A 22965-nucleotide genomic window follows, 5' to 3' on the forward strand; every position below is an offset into this window, starting at 1 on the left:
GTAAGTGGATTCATTTGTGAGTGTAGACTGGAAGAGAGGAAATGGAATCCCACACTCTTCCTGTCCCCTTTGAACATTGTTTTATAAACCAAAGTCACTCTGACGTCTTAGCAAACTGTTATTTCGCTTGCTTGACGCCAAAAGAAAGACTCTTTTGAATACGGGCTTGATAACAAGGTTGGCTGTCACTATCACTTAGTTGCATTTGAGAGTTCGTTTATGTAATAGCTGTTGGTGTTGTGCCAATGCAATTTTCTGAAAACTTCAGAAGAAAGTTGTGTGAAACAATTGAACTCTGATGAGACTGTGGTTTCTAATGGATAAAATTAAAAAAAAATTCTAGATGTTTGAGCCTTCACTGTTCTGGGAAATACTTGTGTAATTTCCATTTCCTTCCATAGGCAGACTGGGAATTCTTAACAGTGAGAGAATGCTGACTTTTATTTACTGTGTGTTCCCGTGAAGGCTCAGTGGGTGAAGACAGAGTGTGTGTTAACTGTGGAATTATAAAGTTCTGATGAGCTGATATTTGGGCCTTACTTGAAATCCTCTTTCTAGACTTGAAGTCTGCATGCCTAGGTGTTGTGAATTTCTTCCTTCAGTTTCTTTTTTCAGAGAGAGAGCGAGCGATCTGGTGATTGCTATAGCTGTTGGTGAAAGGGCTGTCCTTAAGCAGGGTGTTGAATTTTGAGTCTGTTCTTGTGAGTCTGTGGTGACCTATTTTATTGGTTGTAATTGATTCTAGGAATTGGATCTGTCTACTTCCATGCAACCCTTAGTTTCCTGGGTCAGATGCTCGATGAACTCGCCATCCTTTGGGTTCTGATGTGTGCTCTGGCCATGTGGTTCCCCAGAAGGTACCTACCAAAGATCTTTCGGAATGACAGGTAAGCTTGTGCTAAGTATTTTTTGTGTTTACTGCTAGGTGCAGTACCCAATATAACAATGTATATATCAAGAAAAATAGCATACGCTTGGGTCCAGCTTTATCATATACTTGTTTAATATCCAGTGATTGTTTATGGTCTGACAGTATAAATTAATTGACAGATAAAAGAGAGAATTTTAATATGCTTGAGGAAGAATTTATCTGACATTAGGGATGAAAAAGTCAAATGTCTCCCTTATTTGATATGAGCGAAAGTGGAAAGATTTTCGGTGGGGGAGAAATTACTGAAGGGTAGTCCAAAGACCTTTGATTTCTGGAACATTTCCTTGAGTTTAATCCAGCTTCACCACTTTTATATGTTTACAGTGGAATCCACACTAAGGAATTGGTTCTTGGAGCTATAGATACTGTTGTTTTCAAATTGTATTGTTTATGCCTTTGATGAGAGCTTCACACACAGACACGCACACACAGACACGCACATACACAGACACACACATGCATCTCCAAGCTGGAAACTGAGAATTTCAGGAAGAGATGTACTTTAATATCCATTGTGTTGTTGTGCTTATATGGTTATATGGATCCAGTAAATATTTCTTGAACACTTACCGTTTACTATGCATTTTTCTAGGCACTGGAATCTAGCAGTAAACAAAGCAGCAGAGTCTGTGTCCTCGATGAGCTCACACTGAAGCTGGGGAGATGATGAATCAACACACACACACACGAATAATATAATGTTAGGGTGTGAGAAAGTGCTATGATGAAAAATGAAGCTGGTAAGGGGATGGTGGTGACTTGGGGAAAGCCTTTCTGAGGAGCTGTGTAAGATTGTTAATATTTGAAGAAACAGAAGAGAGTCAGGCTCGTAAAGATGAGAAATGCTCCCAGAGCAGATTACCCAAATATTTCTCTGCAGGGCACTGTGTTTTGATAAAAAATATATATGGATAAATAGTCTACAAATATGGATTCAATTAAGCAAGTGGTGTATGCCCAGGGAAGAGCTATACCAGGAAAATAAAAGAATCCATTTCAATTTTCCTGGTACTCTCGAGAGGAATAGGAGCTGTGCAGCCGTTGGAGACAAAGGCTGTTCTCTCTGGACTGTGGTGGATGAGTGTCCATGAAACGTGCTGCCTGCAAAAGCACGCTGTAGAACTCTATGTGTAAGATCCTAATTTTATTTATTTACTTTTTTGAGGAAGATTAGCCCTGAGCTAACCTCTGCTGCCAATCCTCCTCTTTCTGCTGAGGAAGACTGGCCCTGAACTAACATCCGTACCCATTTTCCTCTACTTTGTATGTGAGATGCCTGCCACAGCATGGCTTGCCAAGTGGTGCCATGTCCGCCCCCGGGATCCCAACAAGCGAACCCCGGACCGCCAAAGCAGAACTTTCGAACTTAACTGCTGCGCCACCAGGCCAGCCCCAGATCCTAATTTGACAGTGAATGAACCAGCCTCTTGTTGAGTACACCTCTTTGCATGTGCTGAGAAATGCCTGGGAGGATGCGGATGGCAACTAGTGCTGTTGGCTGTTCTTAGGGATGAGGGTGGAGAGAGAACTTACACTTATACCTTTCATCTGTAGTGTTTTACAATTGTTTTTTACAAAGAGCTCATGTTAATCTTTTAATACTAAAAATGTGTTTTTAAATGAAGTAGGGACAAAATGTACTTTAATTGGATTAGCTGTACAATCTTCAGCCTGGGCAGCAGGATTTGAATTAAATAGTAATCTCTGAGTATCATCAAGCAGATAGAAGTATCCTCAAGAAGTTTACTTATCAGAAAATGAGAGAGAGAGAGGGAGAAAGCGAGCCAGCTGTTTATGAACAGCAGTGAAGAGGAGGATGTTCCTGGTCTGAGATGAGGTATGGTCTGCATCTTGCTGAGGCCTTCTCCTCAGCTGAGGAAGCGCCCTTTAAAAGGCAGCAAGTTGGTTTCTGTCTCTGGTTTCTAGTCTTGTTGTTTTGTTTCCTTGTTCAGCTTCAGGAGAATGACTGAGGATGACTAGAAAGCCTCAGGAGGTGGGGAAGGGAGGTGGGGGAGGGGTGGGGAAGGAGTTGGGGGAGGCGGGAGATGAGGGCACTAGACAGAGTCATGAGGTGGCTTTCAGGCAGGGACTTTTTGACTCTGCTTGGGAAACACACCATTTCCCTTTTGACTTTTTCTCTTGTCTCAGAAGGTGCCCTCCAGTTGCCTCCACCCTCTCCCTGAACACAGTGTGTGTTAGGTTGAGAGCTGAGGAACCACTGTGCTCTTGGATCTGGTCTTTCAAGACCTTGGATCTGAGTGAGAAGTTGAAGAAATGGGAATAAGGGTTTTGTGTGTCTGTTTGTGGCATTCTGGAGGCCTGGGTGGAGATTCCAAATGACAGTTTTGAATGTGTTCATAATAGAGAAACTTTTTCTTTTCTCATTTCTTGAAGGTGGGAGAGAGGGAACGTTGTTATGAGGAGGAGAGAAGAAAACGGGTCAATGCTGTGGTAATTAAAGCTTACCGGCTTTAATGATGAAGACATATTGTGAGGCAGAGGGGTCTCTGCCCAGCTGGGCCTGTACCATCGCCCGCACCTGCACCGTTTCTCTGGGGAGGATGTGACCCCTCTCTCTTTGGTTTGGGCAGAGTCCTTGGAGGCACCACACGTGTCTATATCCCTGGCTTTGGAGAAGACCTGGGTTTGAAGCCTAGCTTCCTGCTTACAAACTGTCTAAATCATCTTGACTCTTTAGCTTTCTATTTCCTCATCTGTACAGTTAGGTAAATGATAGTGTTCACCTCAGGGTTCTCGTGAGATGACCCTGTAGAGCTCTTCACATAGTCCTCAGAACACGGTGAGTGCTCAAAGGAGGCTTTCATTACTATCAATGGCTTGTAGAGGAGATTTCTGCCCAGCATTTCTGAGCTGTGCATACAACTTGAAGGAGAGAATGGGCATTGACCATTTCTATGAGCAAAGCAAGAAAAGGTGCATATTATAGGAAAAGTAGCTCACTGTAAGTCAGGATTTCAGCTCTATTTGTCCGTCTTCAATTTTCCAGTGACAAGGAGAGCGAGAAGGCCAAAGCCCTTTGTGTGGGCTTCATCGCCCATGAGGCAGGGACAGGTGGCAGCTCTGCAGTGTAGGTGGAAGGCCAGACCAAAGATTTCAGGTCAAAACCAGGATTTCTGTAGACCGGGGATTGTGTGGTTAAGCTACCGGAACTGACCAGATTGCTAACATTTCTCTTTCTCTCTCTCTTTTTATTTTGTGATCTAGACTACTGGAATATTTCTAAAAACATATTAAGAGTTCAGGTGCGAGATTTCTGGAGAAGAGAGAGTAGAGTGAGGCAGCCAAGTGACTGGCTCAGACAGATATGGATTTGAATAACAATCCACTTTTTTTAAACCTCTGATACCTCATTTTGCTCACCTGTAAAGTGGAGATAGTAAAAGTATCTACCTCATGGCATTAGAAATATTTGGGAAAATCGTGTAAGTGTCTAGTGCAGTGACTCTACAGAGTAAGGACTCAGTAGTGCCAGCAGTTATTATGAATGACTGATATGGATAAGTGTTTTGAAGTCTGTCTAGAACAGCAGGGAATTATTAAAGTTCATTATGTAAATAGGAATAATTGTGGGTTTAAAAAAAGAAGGGCTTTCTTTCAGCCTGCCTGGAATGTCCTAAGAATTGTCAGGACGTGTGCTCAGCTGTTGATGGTTATTAATACTTTTTAGGCATTTTTGTTTTGAGAAAAAAAAATAAGAACAAAGAACTAATAGGCTAATTGTATCCATTTCTTAAAGAATTTATCCTGCTGTGATTTTTATGATTTTGCCTCTACAAAACTAGGGACAGCCTTCACTTCATAATCCAGCTCATGTTTTGAATCCTGAATAGCAAGGCTGCAGGCTGGGGGCCTGTCAGTCCTGCTCTCACACTGGCTGGGTGACTTGAGGCCGCCATCTGAGACTCTCTGGGCCTTATCAGATCTGTACTTATAAAAGGACAGGGATGGACCTTCCAGCACCAAATGCTATCGTCCTGTGAACATCAGGGACTTGTTCTAAATAGTTTGTGTGTTAGCCCTCTAGGGTAGTTTAAAGCAGTTGATCTTAACCAGGGGCATTTCCATCACTTAAGGTGCATCTGGGGTTTATGGACATGTTTTTGGTCGTCGCAGAGATGGGCGGTTTTATCATCCATAAATTTTATTTCACTTTAGAAGAGTAAGAGGGGCATTACCAAATCTTTGATATAATAAAGAGGCACAGGGTCTGAGAAGGCTGAAAACCACTGCTTTAAGGGGTAGCTGATAACAACATATCAGTTCTATTTCAATGATATTATGGTGACAGTATTGGGTTGCTAGATTTTGATTGGGGGAATACAGGAAAAAGGGGTGCTAGGGGTTCTTTGACCCTGTGTTCCACTGTGAGCCCACAATGGGCTGGAAAGTTGAAAATAGGACCAGAGACTGCAGTATGGGTTGTTTAGAAAACTCCCGATCAGGGCCCGTTGTGTCTGGATATTTCTAGTTGTCTTGTACCCGGGTCTCTGGTGACTGTGGTTGGCTGGGCTGGCCACGTGACCTCTGTTGACTTGTGCTGGTTGCAGAAGGCACCTTCCCCAAGCACATTCCTCCACACCCTCTGGAGTCGACGACATGGGGAGGTGTCTGCCCATGTTCTCCTTAAAGAGAGCGTGTCTTGTCAAGCTTACTGCCTTTGAACTCTTTGGTGGCACTCCACAGAACCTTTGTTGATTACAGCACCAGCTCAGTCAGATTTTCCTGGAGAGTGTAATATTATTAACAGTAATAATATTATTTAAAATAGCGTTTATTCTCAAATGATGGTAAGACAATAGTAATAGTGGGTTATTGGCACACACTGTGTACCATACCAGGCACTGTGTCACGTGCTTTAATGCATGCAGGAATACCATGAGGCAGGGTGTCTTCGTTTTCATATGGGAAACCTGAAGCCTGGAGAGTTTAGTGACTTGCCAAAGGTGCCACAGCTACTGAGTGATGTGATGGAAGCAGAATGTGAACACACATGGGTCTCACTGTAACACCTGTGCTTTTAACCACTCTGTTGTTCTCTCCTGTGTCTGAATCCTAAACATTGGATACAGGCAAGTGATGCAATCTGGAAGTTTTTGATTGTGTTTATGTGAGCTAAGAAGGCCAAAATGCCTTGGTTTGTGTCACAGAACCTTAAACCCGGTGAAAGAGTTTTTGTGGGTCCCCAAGAGCTGTGTGCATGACGGGGGTGGGGGAGCTGTGTGTGGCTGCTATCCCCAGACTGGAGTAAGCAGCCTTTTATCCAGTAGCTGAAGGATGTCCGCCAAGGCCAGGAGAAAAACACAATTCTCCTGAGGATTTGTTGCCTGGATTCTTTCCCATGTGTATATTTTTTCTCTGGTCGAAGTTCAGGGCTACAATTCCTATTCCTTCCAGTCAGAAAGTTGGCAGCTTGATCAATGATTTCCTGTGCCTTGATGATAAATGGTTTTCCTCTTTAAAAGATAAATTTGTATTTTGAAGATTTCAATGCACTTTGATTTCTTTATGATGGAATTTCATTCGGATTAGTTTCCTAACTATGACCTGTTCCAGGGCTTTCGGCCAAAGTAAATAGTGCTAATGAGGAATAACAGAAACTTCAGGAAAATTATGCGTTCCTAAATTTCAGTCATGGATGAGGCCTTGAGATCTTCTAGCCCAGCCTTTTCATTTTTTAGATAAGGAAGTGGAGTCTCAGGGAGAGAAGGACCGTGTCCAGGATCACGTCGCCACTTCCGGTTCTTTCTATTGAAAGCACCTCCACTGAAGGGTGTGAGGATGGTATCAGCTATTTTCCTAAGATTTACCATGTTGAAAATTTGTCAACACAAAATTCTGATGTGTACTAGTAGGTTGTCAATAAATATAGACACTATTAGAATTTTTTCCAAAGACACTTATTTTTGTGTGCTAGCCACACAGGACATTCTTTCTTTTACACTAGGAAGCTTTATAGTTTGTAAATACTCTCTGTTTTTGTTATAAAAGTCATGCACATTCGCTTTGTAGAACAGGGGTTGGCAAACTGTGTTCTGTGAGCCAAATGGATTCACTGCCAGTTTTTGCAAATCGAGTTTGATTGGCGCACAGCCATGCCCATTCGCTTACTTGTTGTCTACAAGGGCAGAATTGAGTGGCTGTGGCAGAGACCCTATGACCTGCAAAACCTAAAGTATTTACTATTTCACTCTTTACAGGAAAAGTTTGCCAAACCCTGCTGCAGAACATCTGAAAAAATAGAGAAAAGTAACGCTGAGAAGACAGTTATCCATATCTCACCTTCAGGACCTTAGCTGGATTCTAATTTTACCATTCTCGTGGCTAAATATTTTGAAAATCTCTGATTATTTCCTAAGATCGACTCCTGGAAGTGGAATTACTGAGCCAATGCGTGTGACAGGTCTTTGGAGTCTTGGTACTTGGCGCAGAATTTCTTTTCAGTCTGCCCTCCCACTGGCATTGCCCGTGCCCTGCGCTTGTTTTAACAAACACACACGACCTCCTTTGCTAATGGGTTTGGTTTGCTTTCACCAATTCAGGGGCAGGTTCAAGGCGGTGGTCTGCGTCCTGTCTGCAGTGACAACATGCCTGGCGTTTGTCAAGCCCGCCATCAACAACATCTCTCTGATGACCCTGGGGGTGCCTTGCACTGCGCTGCTCATCGCAGAGCTCAAGAGGTGGGTGCGTTCTTCCTGGCTGCCCCTTATGCTGTCCCTGTGATGGGGACCCGCCAGCTCCTGGTTCTTTTACTGCCCTCTGGTGTGGAAGAGGAGTTTTACTCTTCACAAAGAGTTGCTGACTGTTGGATTAGAAGCAGGTTTGATGGTTTGGTTCCAAATGTGAATGTTCTCATTTTCAGAACGAGGGGAGCAGTTGTTTAATGGATGCAGTGCATCCCAATGATCAAAGCTAGTTTAGCAGGAACACTCAAAGACCTGGTGAGTGCCTAGACCAAGCTGCCTAGACTTTGTGGAAAGGAAAATAGATTTGTTCACATGACAAGAATAAGGAGAAAAAAAGAGTCCTAAAGAGGCTGTTGCATTCTTACACTGAAGGAAAATATATGAATTTCTATGTACAAGGTGACATTGACTTCAGGTGTAATACTGTTGACTGTGCCACTTTCTCTGAGGCTTAGTTTCTTATTTACAATCTATGAGTTTGTAAAGCCTTTGCTATTTGCATACGTATTTTCCTTTGGGAAGTTGTATACTCAGAGTTCAGGTTGATATCCAGAAACATTTTCGTTTAGCTCTTGTGGTACACAGCTGTCTTCTGCTAGCCCCAACTAAAATACATCTAACCACTGCCCTTATTTTAATACCCTTTGAAAATGCTTCTTTTTCTTTGCACCCACTTTTATTTATTTATTTATTTAGGTGAGGAAGGTTGGCCCTGAGCTAACGTCTGTAGCCAATCTTCCTGTTTTTGCTTGAGGAAGAGTGGCTCTGAGCTAACATCGGTGCCAATCTTCCTCCATTTTGTATGTGGGATGCTGCCACAGCAGGGCTTGATGAGCAGTGTGTAGGTCTGCGCCCAGGATCCAAACCTGCAAACCCAAGGCTGCCGAAATGGAGCATGTGAACTTAACCACTATGCCACCAGGCTGGCCCTGCACCCACTTTTAGAACTGCATTTTAATTCATGACTCTCTCACTGTTATGAACACGGAGTGTCTTCATTGAAGTCTTGTGTTTATCCCCCTTGGTGAGAGTTGCTCTGTGTAATGTGTTAAGTCAGCTTTGTCTCAGTCTTTGTTTTGAGAGGAGACATATATGTACACATTTCTTCCCATTGCTTTGCCTCTGGAGGGTGCTTTGATTGTCCACAACACGAGGCAGGGTCAAAGGCAATTGAAGAGGTATTTAAATTTGCTGGCTGGCAGTGGAAGGACGCTGTCAGGTCTTGTCTACTCAGCCTTCAACAACTGGAGAAGTAAGAGACCCATCTCAGAACACTAACAGATCTTGAAGCTTTTTGGAAAACACACAATTAAATTGCTGATGAAGACATCTGAAATGGATTCGTAACAGTCAGTCTGGGGTGCTGGCTTATAACAGGCCTGAAGTGAATAGAATGTTCTGGACTTAGGTATCTTTCTTGAGAATTCACTGCAATCTATTTTCATTTTAACTCTTGAGTCTAATAATATGTTTTGGCCTGTAATTTTATTAAAAAGTAGCTTAAGGAAAGGTAAAAGATTTTTAATTCATAATATATAAACTAGAGTGAATGAGGGAAGACAAGTGGTTAGGGCAGATTAGTGTATACTGCTGCACAATTGTGATCTTTAAACAGGGAAATATATTTTCCTGAATACTCTTATTTTTTTAATAACAGAGGAAATAATTTCTGCTCCATGCTTAAAAACTTTGCCCCTGAAAAGCTACCCATCATTACTGCCAATTGGTCTTCATCATCACATTAACAAGTTGCAGCGTCATGGGAAGTATCCGTCCTTGCATCGAGGGCCAGTCTTCCTACCTCGTGATAATTCACCTATTCTATACCTACTTGACTTCTGTGAATTGTCTACTGTGTTATCCCTCCCTCTCCAAAGGATCCTTTCCATTAGCCTATAGAAACATTTGAGTCTCTCCCATCTTCTCTAACAGCCAGCTAGACTCAATCCATGTCAGTTTCCAGCCCCCACCCTTTATCTCTGTTGTATATCACAGCCAAACTGCTGTAAAAGTTGTCCCCATCCCTTACCTCTTATTTACTCTTCAACCCATTCCAGTCTGGCTTCTGTCCCCAGTTGGATACCCAAACCCTTCTTGGCTGTACATCCAGTGACGATGTTTTCGGTCCTCCTGAATCTTACATGTTGTCCTTTCAGCTGTTTGCACAATTCACCCCTCCTCCTTGAAACGTTCTTTCCTGGGACTCCGCTGACACCACAGCCTCCTGGTTTCTGCTCACTCTGTGGCAGCTCCTTTCCCGTCTCTCATGTAAGCTCCTTCTTTTCTACACACCTTTGCATGTAGGCATCCCTTAAGCTGCGGTCTCCTCTCAGCCGTTCTTCCTTTATACTCCCCGCAAAAGGTCTCATCTACCCACATGGCTTTAATTGCCGTACATATGTGAATGACTCCTGCATTTATGTCTCCCACCCAGTCCCTCCTTCTACCTCCACCATCGTGTTTCTAGCTGCCTACCTGACCTCTCCAACTCCATGTGTCACAGGCATCTCCCATTCAGCTTGTCCACAGCCAGATTGCCAATCTGTCTTTTCCATTTCTGGTTCTCTTAATATTTCCAGCTGCACTCAATGGGAGTGCTATTTACCCGTTTGCTCAAGCCAGAAGCCTGGCTTCCTCTTCCTTCCCTGAACATCCCATCTGATCACAGTCATTTTTCTATTAGTCGACATTGCAATTAAGATCACGTTCAAAATCCTCAGCATGGCCCCTGCCTGCTGATCTCTCCCACGTGAAGCTCCCCATTACATTCTGTCCTCTAGCCATCAGAATGGCTTCCATGTCCCCAAGGGGACCTCGCTCCTTGTGGCCCCAGGTTTGTGTTCATGCTGTCCCTTCCTTCTGACCCTTCTGCTTGGCTCACTTCTGCTTATCCATCAGGTTTTGGTTCAGCTGTTTATATGCTCTCATAGCTCCCCAAATTTCTCCTTTATGACACCCATCCCACTTGTAATTAAAAAAGTATTTGTGCTGTTGTCTTGCTCAGTGCCTGTCTCCTCTGCTCGACGTAGACTCCACGTGGCCAGGGAAGAGGTCCCTGTGCTCACTGCTGTGTCCCAGTTCCCACCCGAGTCCAGCAAGGAAAGAGAAGACGGTTGTTGGCCTGCTTTGATAAAATTCCCAGACGAGAGGCTGCCCTTGCTGCTCTTTGCGTTTCCTTCCAGGATCTTCCCAGCTTGTCGAAGGCGATGACCTGTAATGCCTCAGCTAAATGCTTCTCATCGCCCTCTGCTCAGAGGAAAGAGGGGAGGGGCTAGTTTTTAGCTTTCTGTTTCTCGTTAGCCTCATTCTTAGACTTGTTTTAGTCTGTTCACATTTTCACTGTCCTTTCTGAACCTTCTCTCAGACATGAGGAGACAAAATTTTATTATGATTTGGGCTCATCACCTGACATTGAGTGAAATTTATCATGTTGTCACAATCCCAAGTGACTCAGCTACATCTAAATTATTTTAGATTGGACTTTTTTCTGATTATAGGAGTGAATTTATTGTTAAGAAAAACTTTGAGAATATGACCAAGGGTCAAGAAAAGAAGAGACGGTAGACATCCTTTCAGGTTTTTCTGTCCTAAAATAGGGTCTTGCTGTGTATATGACTTCTATCCTGCTTTTTCCACCTAACCTCACACTGACATTTTGATATTAGCCCTGAAAAGTGAGAATAAAACCTAATGGAGCCCAGGTTTGGACAAGCCCCAAGCACAAGGAAGCCTGGCCAGCAGCATCTGGCAGGACCTGTCCGTCTAGAAGCAGAGGAAGGGACAGTGCCAGGGAGCCCCGAGCCCCTGACTCTGCAGTGCTTGCCCTCCTGGCCCTGACCTACCCCTTATGTGACCAATCGCCTGACCTTCCGTCTCTCTTGCCACTTGCCACGTGACAGCATCTCCACCTCCCTGTGCTGCAGTGTTCCTGAAGCCAAACTTTCTAGGTTTAATTAACTAGAGTGTACGTAGATCCTCTTGTACCAGACTAATTGTCTGTACTTTGCTGACACTTGTTTTTGTCAGTTTTCATTTTACCTTTTAAAATGGCAAAGCAGGAGCCCTGTTTATTTTGCCTTCTACAGTGCCTAGCATGGATTCTGAGAATCTGGTACCCAATCAATAAGATTACTGTTTTTTTGAAATCTAAAAAAAAATGTTCTGCTCGGATCACTAGAATCCAACTAAAATTGTCCGTTTCTTCCTGTTTTATCTATTCATTTGGCACGCATTTATTTAATGCCTGTTCTGGGCACTGGGTATACACTGGTGAATAAAATAAGTATAGTTCCTACTGTCATTGGTCTTACAGTGTAGTGGATACTAGACATTAAAAAACCTACACAAATGACTACATAATTTCAGCTGGTGGTAAGCGTTTTGAAGGAAATGGCAGGGTGCTGTGAGGGGCTGTAATGGGGGGCGACTACATTAGATGGTGGTGGGGCTGTTGAGAAAGTCTGTCTGAGAAAGTGCCTTTGAAGCTGAGACCTGAAGAGGAGGAGAAAGATGGGCCGAGAGGGAGGCACAGCCTGTGAGAGAGCACGAGGTCGAGGGGACCCTTCAAAGGCAGGTGAACTCAAGAGATGGGGGACGAAAACGGTTCATCTCTTTGTTTTGGTCACTAAGTGGAAATCTAGTCACTAAGTCTGTCATGGGCCTTTATTCTTTCAAAAAGCTCTTCAAGGGATGCCTGTCGCCCTCCTACACAAGGCCGTTTCGGGTTGTTTCGAGCAGTCTTTCTGGACCTGCCGCCCGTCCTGGTTTTGCTGATGCTCTTGCTGGGGTTTCTGTCGAGCAGCTGGGAGAGGCCCCAGCGGGCCGGGCCTCAGATGCTGGTCATTTGCTCACACGTATACGGACAAGGAAGGACGACCTCCAATGGGGACAGATGTCACGCTGGCCTCTGGGGTCTGAGAGAACGAGCTTGACCGACCGAGGAGTGGGCCACTGAGGGAAAGGGACCCCAGGGGCGTTTAGAAGACCCCTCAGCCACTGGCTGCCTCGGCACATTGGTCCCAGGAATAGAAGTCCCCCACTTTCTGAGCAACTCGGGAACAAGGAAGGAAAACGGCAGTTGAAGTTTCCCTTGGGCTGTTAGCATTTGTTTCAGAAAAACATTTCGGCGCAGGGTATGTAAGAGCTCGTTGCTTTGGTGGCCAGTGTCAGGAGCCTGCCGTGTGCCCGGCACAGCCCCTGGGGGCCAGAGCTGCAGCAGGAAGTGGCTTCATCTCAGCGGAGGACAGCATAACAAATATATAAGCAAACGGAGAGGCCACCCGAGGGGTTATGGTCGCTACAGAGAAGATTAGAGGAGGGAGAAGGTGAGACTGGTGGGGCAGTTGTTAAAAACAGTGGTCAGCCAAGGGCTTACTGAGTGATGTTTGAGTGAAGACTGAAGATGGTGAGCCATGTGGAACAGCATTCCAGGCAGCGGGAAAAGTAAATGCGAAGGCCTGGAGGAACATGCCTGAGATATTTGAGGAATGGCAAGGATCCCCTGGGGCTTTGATGAACAGAGGCAGCGAGGGATGGAATACACAGGAGAAGCCAGCACATGAGGGGCCCTGTGGCCATTGTGGGCACTTTGGCTTCTGGGAGAAGGGGAAGATGTGGGAGGTTTTTGAGCAGAGTGTTGAGAGTTGACTGTAGGACTGAGGGTGGATGGACGCGACTGCTGTGATTAGGCAAGACGTGATATTGGCTTGGACCCAGGTGGAGGTGGTGGGAAGAGGTCAGATCTGGGATGTTTTGAAGGTAGAGCTGGTGGATTGGGTGTGGGGTGTGTGAGAAAGAGAACAATGACTCCAAGATTCTTGGCTTGAGCTGCTAAAAGCATGGAATGACCTTTTCCCCGAAAGGGTTGGCACAAGAACAGGTGTTGGGCAGGGGAAAGATTTGGGGTTCCTCATGGACGTGCTACAGTGAGATCTGTCTAGACATGGGGGGACAGTCGAGGAGCTCTGCAGTCAGGGGAGAGGCCTGGGTGGGAAGTGTGGCTTCGTGAGCCATCTGTGTCCTGTGTGGTGTTCAGGTCCACGAGGATATGGAGTGACAGTAGGTAGGATAGGAACTCTAGTGCCAAGGGGTTGGGGAGAAGTGGCCGGTGAAGTGGGCAGAACCCAGGACTGACGGCGAGTTGCTCTCGGATCCCCATGCAGGTGTGACAACGTGCGTGTGTTTAAGCTGGGCCTCTTCTCGGGCCTCTGGTGGACCCTAGCCCTCTTCTGCTGGATCAGTGACCGAGCCTTCTGCGAGCTGTTGTCGTCCTTCCACTTCCCCTACCTGCACTGCGTGTGGTGAGCCCCGGCTAATGGGGGGTTGGCTGCAAGACAGTGTTTGGGCTTGCTGGCAGGCTCCCGTCTCCCTGCAAGGTGCGCAGGGGACAGCAGAGCCTGGGGCCCCTCCCTCCTACAGAGACTGGCAGCCGTTTCAGAAGCACTGAAAGTCTTGTCAAAAGCAGAATCGGCTCCGGGGAGCGGGCTTGGCCAGAACAAAAAGACCTCATTGTTTATACTTGAGGTCTGCAGTCTCCTTGCCCACCTCCCTCGGGAAAGCCGAAAGGAGCTTGTAACCTGAGCTCCAGCTCCATCTCTAGGCTGCGGGGAGGGGAAAGGCTTGGGACAGATGGGATGTGGGGATGGGGACAGTCCCGAATAGGAACCACTCCTTTGGGGCCTGAGTGACCAGTTGAAGGCATGGTCTCACAGCTCATCTAGGGCCAGTCTCACCCATTTGTTGTACAGGTGGAAACAGAGGCCCAGAGGCGTAAAGTGAATTGTTGGGGATCACCACCCTGATATATGAAGCCAGCCCAGGAGTTTGATAATAGGGAATTGGATCATCTATACTTTGGAATGCTCAGGATACACTGTTAGGTTAAAAAAAAAAAAAGAAAAAGCGGGTTACCAAACAGCATGCAGATTCCTATACTCAGAAGGCTGAGGAGGAAATTGAGCGGCTTTCTTCTAGGAACCGCTTCACCCCAAGCCCAGAGGCATCCTTCCCTCTCTGTCCTCCAGGGCTTCTGATTGCAAAGGATAACAAGGACCAAGAGAACGCTGCTTTACACTGTGCCTTATAAACTGAGAGCATCTGGGGAGGAATGCTAGTGGTTAAGAGTTGGAAAAACTTTGCTAGATCCAAGGTCAGAAGAAGCTTGACTTCTCTCAGGAGATGGGTTTAGGCAACCGTATCTCCACTGTTTGAAAGAATTCGCTTCAATTCCCTTGGACATATGAACTTGTATGTATCTACCACGAGACCTGGTCATCTCTCAGTTTAAGGCTTGGGGACTTCCACAGCTGTTGGCAAAAGACAAAACAAAGTAAAACAGCACAAATTGAGGATTTTAATTTGGAATCTTAGTCTTAGGATCGATTGTCTGAAATTTCTTAGGGTCGACTTTGACTCACACTAATGAATTTATACACACTTTTATATTTGCTGAGTTGTAATTCACAGATAATAAAATGCACAGATTTTAAGCACATCCTTTGATACGTTTTGGTAATTGTATGCACCAGTATAAATACCATCTCATTCAATAGTTTTTATAGCAAATTTTAACAAAAGCGAAGTATGTAACGAGAGATGCTCTCATAATTCCATCCACCAAAGAGCGAGAGATAACAATTGTTAACAGCCTAATGTATATCCTTCCAGATTTTTTATATGTATAGTTCTCTAATTCTACTTTTTAAAAACAAAAATAGCATCATTCTATACGTGATGCAAACTGGTCCTTTTTTTGTTGTTTAAACCAAATGCTAGATCATGGACAACTTTCCTTACTAGTGCATATATATTTTTTTCATCATTTTTTGTGTCCAATTAATATTTCACAATATGGATGATTTACAACTATTTAACCAACCTCTCTGTTAGTGGATATTTAGGTTATTTCTGATTTTTCGCTTTTGCAAACAATCACTAATGAACACCTATGTTTGTAACATGCCTGAATATTTCTTTACATTACATTGTAATATATATTGCCAAATCCAGAGAGATTACATCAATTAACACTTTCTACTAAAGTCAGTAAGCTGGTGCCTTTTACCCACACTTTCACACATATTGGATATTAACTCTTTCAAATCTTTGTTAACCTGATTGAAAAAAATTATATTTTGTTATTTTCACATCTTTTAAAAAAATTGTATTTTTATTGGGCATTTTTTTCCAAATGTAAATTTGCTACATATATTTTCTCTTTTGAAATATGCCTTTTAAGTTTCTGTCTTTCCTGTGGAGTATTTCTATTTTTAAAAATTTATATCCAGCACCTAGTGCCTGGTGCATAGTAGATAGTCATCACTGTCGAATAACTACATGGCATTTATTGTACAAATTTGCACCACTTTCAAAAGTACGGAGAATAGTACATTGAGCCCCCAGGTAGGCAATACCCAGCTTCTGGATTATCTACATGGGGGCCAGTCTCGTCGTGCCCCCTCACCGGCTGGCCACTCCCCCGCCGATTACTTTAAAGCAAATCCCTGACATCCTATGCAGTGATGAATTTTCGGTTTCTTTGTAATATGGACATTTTAACTCTTTGTCATATGGTGCAAATATTTACCTCCCGTTCCCATTTATCCTTCGGTTTATTAATGATATTTTTGTACCACACTGGTTTTAAAGTTTCATTCTCATATCTGGCAGTCTTTTCCTTCAGAATTTTGGCTTTTTTTCTCTACGTGCATGACAGAATGGCCGTGACAGCCCTTAAATAACACGGTCCTCAAGGAAACAAATCAGTAGCACTCTTAGAACCATCTTTATTACGTGTGTTTTTAAACTCTTCTCTACACGCGTTACAGAACCGCTGTCACAGCTGTTGCCTTTATGGTTTCTGAACTTTGCGTCATTCCAAGAAAGCCCTCTCCCACCAAAGTTTGTAAAAAGATTGTCTTTGAATATGTTTTAAAAATATATTTTAAATCTTTAATTCATCTGGAATTAAGTTTCGGTATAGGGTATAAAGAAGAATTAGGTACCTTTAAATGGTCCCTTGCTTGATAAAGGTTAATATTAAAACCTTCTACAGGCACAGTAAAGATAAATTTAAAAAAAAAAAAAGAGTTCCCCTACTAATCTGAAAAGCAGTTTCCACAGTATAAAATTACTCCTAACGAAGGGCGTCAAATATCTACAGCCAATTATTAAAGCGAGAAGGTGGGATCCATCAGATGTGCCGGTTATTTCCATTATCTTGGCGCCACTTTTAAATCTTGGGCCATGTTTGTCTTCTTGGTTGAGCCCCAAAGGCATTTGCCAGTTTGTTCCTCTCATCAAGATGGAATATTTTAGAACATTGTGAAAGAGGCTGTGTTTACTTAGTGTTTATCTTTCTCCTGCTATTCTGGGGGGGCGGGGGCCTGTTGGTCACCTTTACCCCTTCCCCATTAGAAGAGGCCCTGGGCTGTCCTCATACCAGGAGAGGTGGGTTAGCCCAGGGAGGGGCAGGCTAGACCAGCGGGGTCAAGTTCTCGCCTCTGTCTCCCTTGCAGGCACATCCTCATCTGCCTCGCCGCCTACCTGGGCTGTGTGTGTTTTGCCTACTTCGACGCTGCGTCTGAGATCCCAGAGCAAGGCCCCGTCATCAAGTTCTGGCCCAGTGAGAAGTGGGCCTTCATTGGCGTCCCCTACGTGTCCCTCCTGTGCGCCAAGAAGTCACCCATCAAGATCACGTGATGGCAAGGCGGTGGCCGGCTTTTCTGCTCCTTTTCCCTGGTGCACTAGGGCTTCCTTTGCCAGGAGACAGCCAGGGGGCTTCACAGAGTGTGGAACCTGTGGGGGAGGGGGTCTGTCTTTTTAAAATTCTCTTTCCTTGGGCTCTAACTAGTGCGTCTGTGGACTGCCAGGACTCCACTGTGCGTGGGGAGAAGCGAGTGTCTTCCCCTTTCCCAGAGGTGGAGAGTGGAGGGCTGGGAGGCACCAGGTGTGCCTCGCAGCATCACTTCCAGATGCAGTGACTTGTTGGGCTGTGTCCCTGTGGCGTCTGCAGAGCAGGCCCTTGAGTGACCCAGTGCTCACAATGCCTGGCTTCCTGGAGAGAGTTTGCCTGCTCCAGACCCTGCCATTCCCACGCCCTCTCGGTGCCGACTCTCCCGCTGCCAGACAGGCCCTGCGACAGACAAGACGCTCTGACTGTCTGGTGGAAGATGGCAGAGATCTTCATTTGGGGAAACCGTCCTAAAACAAAACCAAACAAATGAAGCACACAGGGTTTGTGGCCAAGGAGGCTTGTGGCCAAGGAGGCTAGTTTTCTACTCGCAGTTCTCAATAACCTAGGTTTTACCTACATTTGTGAATCCTTCAACTACTACCTCTGCTGAGAGAAGGAGACTTGACTTCAGATGAGGGAGAAGCTAACGAGAAAAACCTTCTATGCCAAAAACTACAGTCCACTTTGAGCCATTCTTGAAGAAGAGCACAGTTTTTTTGTTTTGTTTTGTTTTTTCTTTTTGGTGAGGAAGATTGGCCATGAGCTAACATCTGTTGCCAGTCTTCCTCTATTTTGTATGTGGGATGCCGCCATAGCATGGCTTGATGAGTGGTCTGTAGGTCTGCACCCAGAATCTGAACCTGCGAACCCTGGGCCGCCAAAGTGGAGCATGTAAACTTAACCACTACGTCACCAGGCTGGCCCCCGGGCACAGTTTTTAAATGTGGACATTGTTTGCCACCCGCCCCAGCCCAGTAGCCCCAAACACACAGAGCAGAATAGCTACAGCGTAAGGTCCCTTTGCAGACCCCTACTCCTTACTGCTTGCTCTCTGTAAGATTGCCAGAGGGCTCATGACAATCGTGCTGGGGGTCCTGTTCAAAATTTGGAGCACACATGAAGTTTGGGAAACTTGTCTTCCTTGGAGTCCTGCTGTGTGCTATTCTATTCTGGAATTATCCTTGAGAACCCCCTGCTGCTTTCTCTAATGTTTACTGTGGGAGCCACCCTCCATCCTCTCTCACAGTACAAGGTGCTTCCTGTGGTTTCTCTGAGCATCTGGCTGCTCGTTTTTCTCACTTGCTGGCGGGAACTTCACACAGTGGCTTTGGGTCGCTGGTGCTGCAGGCAAATCTGTTGCCTTCTGAGTTTTCCTCACCTCAAGTGACATTGTTACAACTAATCTTCTCACTGGGCTGAATGGAAAGCTGTCTAGAAGGCGAAGTGGGAGTTAATGACCTCAGGGACTCATTTTCACTCAGGCGTCTCCTTTGCAACATTCCATTGTGAGAGAGGGCAGGACAGACAGGTCCTTCTGGTGTGGACAGGAATCCTGCCCTTGTCCTGAGTATCTAAGAATTGGGCAGTAGCAGTTTTTGGCGTTCCCAGGAACCCTTAACACTGGTTAGAATTTGCACAAGTTCTGAGGTGAGAAGTCCAATAAGAAACTGAATTTAGAGTTTTAAAATGAATGACTTTATCCTCCTTCTGTGGTTTTCAAATTATTTTAGCAGCAGAACCCTGTTTGCAGTAAGAAATAGGTTGTATTTAATTAGCACAAATTTATTTTAAGGTTCAACTTATAGCATTCCCTTAAAAATACACCGGGTAGTGAAAATGCAAATTAACGATTTGGTGGTTTTCAAAATAGAAGAATTTGGTATGGAATGAGTGTACGTGTTGCTTTTTTAGTTGAAAAATAAATTTAAAAAATGATACTTGAATTAAGTATTTATGGAACCTCTAATGCACTTCTGTGACACCTGGGTGGTTCATGGAACAGAATTTGAAAACTGCTGTTAAGTCCTTTGGGTTTCAAGTCTAGGATTTTTTACAGAGAAATATCACTGTCTTCACTTCAGGTTGACTCCCTAGGTGTGGGTTCTGGCCTCATCCGTTCTGCAGTATAAAAATGTTCCAAAGTAGAGACTTTGATGTGTTTTAAGCCCAGCTGTCTTAGTGTGGAAGCATAGAACGAGAAGCAGAGAGTGTAGGAAATGTTTTGTGTGTATGTTCGAGGTTTAATTCCTGACTTGAGGGTTCCTCAGTGACGGGAGTGTTGTCCCAGCCGTCAAGGAGGGACCGGTTCTCCCTGTCGGGTGAAGGGCTTGTTCCCTAGGGAACACCATCTCCAGCCCCCAAGGCTTTGACCTTGCCCTTCTAGAAGTTTCTGAGTGTCCTTGGGAAATAGGGCTAAAATGTGACTTTGCTGTAAGTAAGGGATTCACAGGGCTATTTCCATCCCTCTTGTACAAGGCAAATGACTAAGTTAAGATGTGGGAGGAATGCTTTTGACGTCAAAAACAGAATGCCTTCCTAGAGACTGGTTTTAATGAGATGAGGGCTGAGAAAGAACTGTGGAATGGGCCGTATTTGAAGAGGACAAAACCTAACTCTACCTTTGAACAGAAACCACTACAGCTTGCATTGTGGGATGGTAAATCAAGAGAGTGAGAACATACCAATCTTATTCTACGTTAGGTTTATGGCATCATTCGTACTATTTATATTTATAATGCTTTTATAGTACTACAGCGCTCTTTAAAGAAAATTGGGAAACTACAGAAAAATGGAAGGAAAAAAGTAATCTGTACTTCTGTTGTGCAAGGACAACCGTTGTTAATATTTTGGTATATTTCCTTCTCATCTTTTTGTTTCCCCCCTAATATAGTTGTAAATAGAAATCTTGTAGAGTTGACAGTTTATCCTGTAGCTTGAATGGAATATAAGTGCCAGCTGTGTATTCTTCACGACGAGCAGGTGTTGGAAGACACTGAAGGGAGCTGCACAGTTGAGCTCGTCGCTGGATTCTGAGACCTACTCCTGAGTCGTTCCTGACATGAATGGGCCCTAAGAAATAATGAACCGAATCTGCTTTTTCATATGCTTCTGGCCTGGGATTGACGAGTCATAGGAAAGAGCTGATAATTATATGGCTCCACAGGTTTGGATGTTTTCAGATTTTAAAAAAAGTGAATAGCTTCTTTCGTTCATGGATGTGCAATCAGGAATCTTGTGTTTTTCCCCTAATAATGCAGGGAAGTAGAGGTTTGACATTTAGGGGTTAGGTCAAGGCCGTTGCTCAGCATGGCTATCAGTTGCCCAAGATCGATACCCAGCAAGAACTGGATTTAAAATATTAAAAAACGTGAATGTTACCAAGTGATCATTTGAGTCAGTGATTCTTGTTTTATAGTGTTGATTTTAGAAAAAGAAATCTTCTCTCCCTTTTGTGATGATATTGTCATAAAACAAGCACTTCAGTGAATATATTTACGGGGTGCGGGGATGAGCAACCTGAATCTATTTGTAACAGGCTACATTTTGGGGGAACTCGGTGCCTGTCCCTCTGAAGATGCCTAAAACATTAGTTATGGATGAAAGATGTTCTGTTGGGGGACTAAGCTTGGTGGTTGTCAAGCACAGGCTTTGTGAAATCCCATCACCTATCCTGATCACTGGAGTTCTCAGGTGCGTAAAGCTTCTCCCCGCTTCATCCCGCTTCGGGAGCCAGTGCCATGTCGGAGGCTCCTGGACTGGAATTTGACTGTTCCCTTGCTCTCTGTCCCTCGGGGCTGACCTGGAACCATCTAGGGGACAGGTGAGGGCTGAAGCTGGCCCGGTCAGAGCCCCTCTCATAGTCCCTTTCCCCAAATGGACTTGGAACCTTCCATAGTCCCCCCATTGCATGGGTGCTGCCGTTCCAGCCGGCCGGAGAAGTCTCCAGCCAGGTTGGGATTCTCAGTGGATTTTATAGATGTCATTCTCCTGCAGATTTTTTTAAAAAATGGCCCCTACTCTAAGGGACTAATTGTTTGAATTATGTCTTTCCCTATATGTTGAACCAGATATAAGACAATTTTGTACCTACAGTATGTAATCAAAGCAAATATAATATTTTCAGATAGATACCTTATTTTATATTTTATGTAGGGGGTGCCATATGAGGGCGGTGTGCCCATGGCTGTGGTGGCATGGAATCTCCCTTGCTGTGGGGGTGATTTAAGGCCTTTGAAATGGAGCTTTTGCACTTTATGCTCTTCTGTGAACTGACTATGAAAGCTATGGTTGACATTAAAGCCATCAGTGGCATTTTCTGTGAATGAAGATGTATGGGTTTGTATTTATTTCCAAAATGACTTCTGAAATATCTGCAGTGAAAAATGCATTTAAAGGATTGTAGAGCAAAGCATATTTGCCCAAATTCGTTTGTTAATGAATTTGAGTATCCTTATTAAACACACTTAGAATTAGTGTCGTTAATTGTTGGTTTCTTCTCAGAGCTGTGAAATCAATAGACCTAAATCTTTCCAGTATAAAATACCTAAAAGCAGGATATTTTTATTGAAAGTTCTATAATGATCTCATATGAATATCAAATCTCAAATATAGAAAACAATTCATCTATGCTGGATTTCATCCAATCACTATTTCAAAATAGTGACTTTAGCAGGAAAATTCTGTATCTGCTTATTTTTCTTAATTTCTCACAAGTTTTTTTAATTAAAGGATTCATAGAACATCATATTTAAAAGAATAATATGACCATCAGAGAAGAAAGACTGGATCAGCATTATCAATATAGTTTCAGGGGTTTTTAAGACTTGTTTTCTGGCCAGGGTCGAGGGGCCGAGGAGCAGCCACAGAGCCTTTGGACAATCTGGTGGCAGCAGTGGGCTTTCTCCCGGGAAAATGCCCATACGTATAATTTCCTGGGCATTCAAATGCCTCAAGAAGTCACCCAGGTACAGAACTCCTGCGGGACAGGACACTAAGCCAGGATTCAAATCCTTTCTGGTGCTGACATTGGTAACTCCACAGCTCTGCTCTCCTGACTGTCCTCAGAGACCAGCGGGGACACCCCCAACCCCTTTCTCTTCTAGGGTCTTCATATTATGAGGGGCTGAAGCGGGCAGACCCAGGTTCCGGGAACTTACATCCTAGGAGTCCTCTGCAACCTGAGAGCTTAGTCTCTTGAGCTCTTTCCTGGGTTATAGTTTCAGACACTCTTTACAATGGTATCTGGGTCTGTCCTACTATTCTGTCTGTTTTGCATTGTCATATTTTTCCATAACAAAAAAAATTTACAATGTGGTACTTGGGTTTTCGTTCCCCGCCCTCTGTGGAGCCGGGCTCAGCCTCCTTCCCACCCCATCCTGGGGGGCTGGCAGCCCCTCTCTCAGCTTAAGGAGTTATCTTCGCCTCAGGTGGGCCCTTCTGCCTCTGACCACCTCCAGGCCTGGCGACACCCGGCTTACCTGGGAAGTCTCTCTGGGTGTTCACTGACAAAAAGGGAAAGATCAACCTCACATGGATTTTTGTTGATTTATATTCCATTTCTCGTCAACACAAAACATTTCATTTCAGCCGCTTTTACA

General features: G+C 44.4%; 1 protein-coding gene across 1 annotated transcript in view; it reads left to right on the forward strand.

Annotated features, from left to right (window-relative positions):
- ACER2 (alkaline ceramidase 2) overlaps positions 1-21820 on the forward strand; it is a 30391-nt gene extending 8571 nt beyond the window's left edge. Inside the window, exons 3-6 of the mRNA XM_014845433.3 lie at positions 746-887; positions 7492-7629; positions 13797-13934; positions 17151-21820. Of these exons, the coding sequence (XP_014700919.1) occupies positions 746-887; positions 7492-7629; positions 13797-13934; positions 17151-17334 (602 nt within the window). The 3' untranslated portion in view covers positions 17335-21820. The remainder of the gene's footprint in view (positions 1-745; positions 888-7491; positions 7630-13796; positions 13935-17150) is intronic.
- The last annotated feature ends 1145 nt before the right edge of the window (positions 21821-22965 follow it).

This window comes from Equus asinus, chromosome 23 (assembly GCF_041296235.1).
Source record: "Equus asinus isolate D_3611 breed Donkey chromosome 23, EquAss-T2T_v2, whole genome shotgun sequence".
NCBI lineage: Eukaryota > Metazoa > Chordata > Mammalia > Perissodactyla > Equidae > Equus > Equus asinus.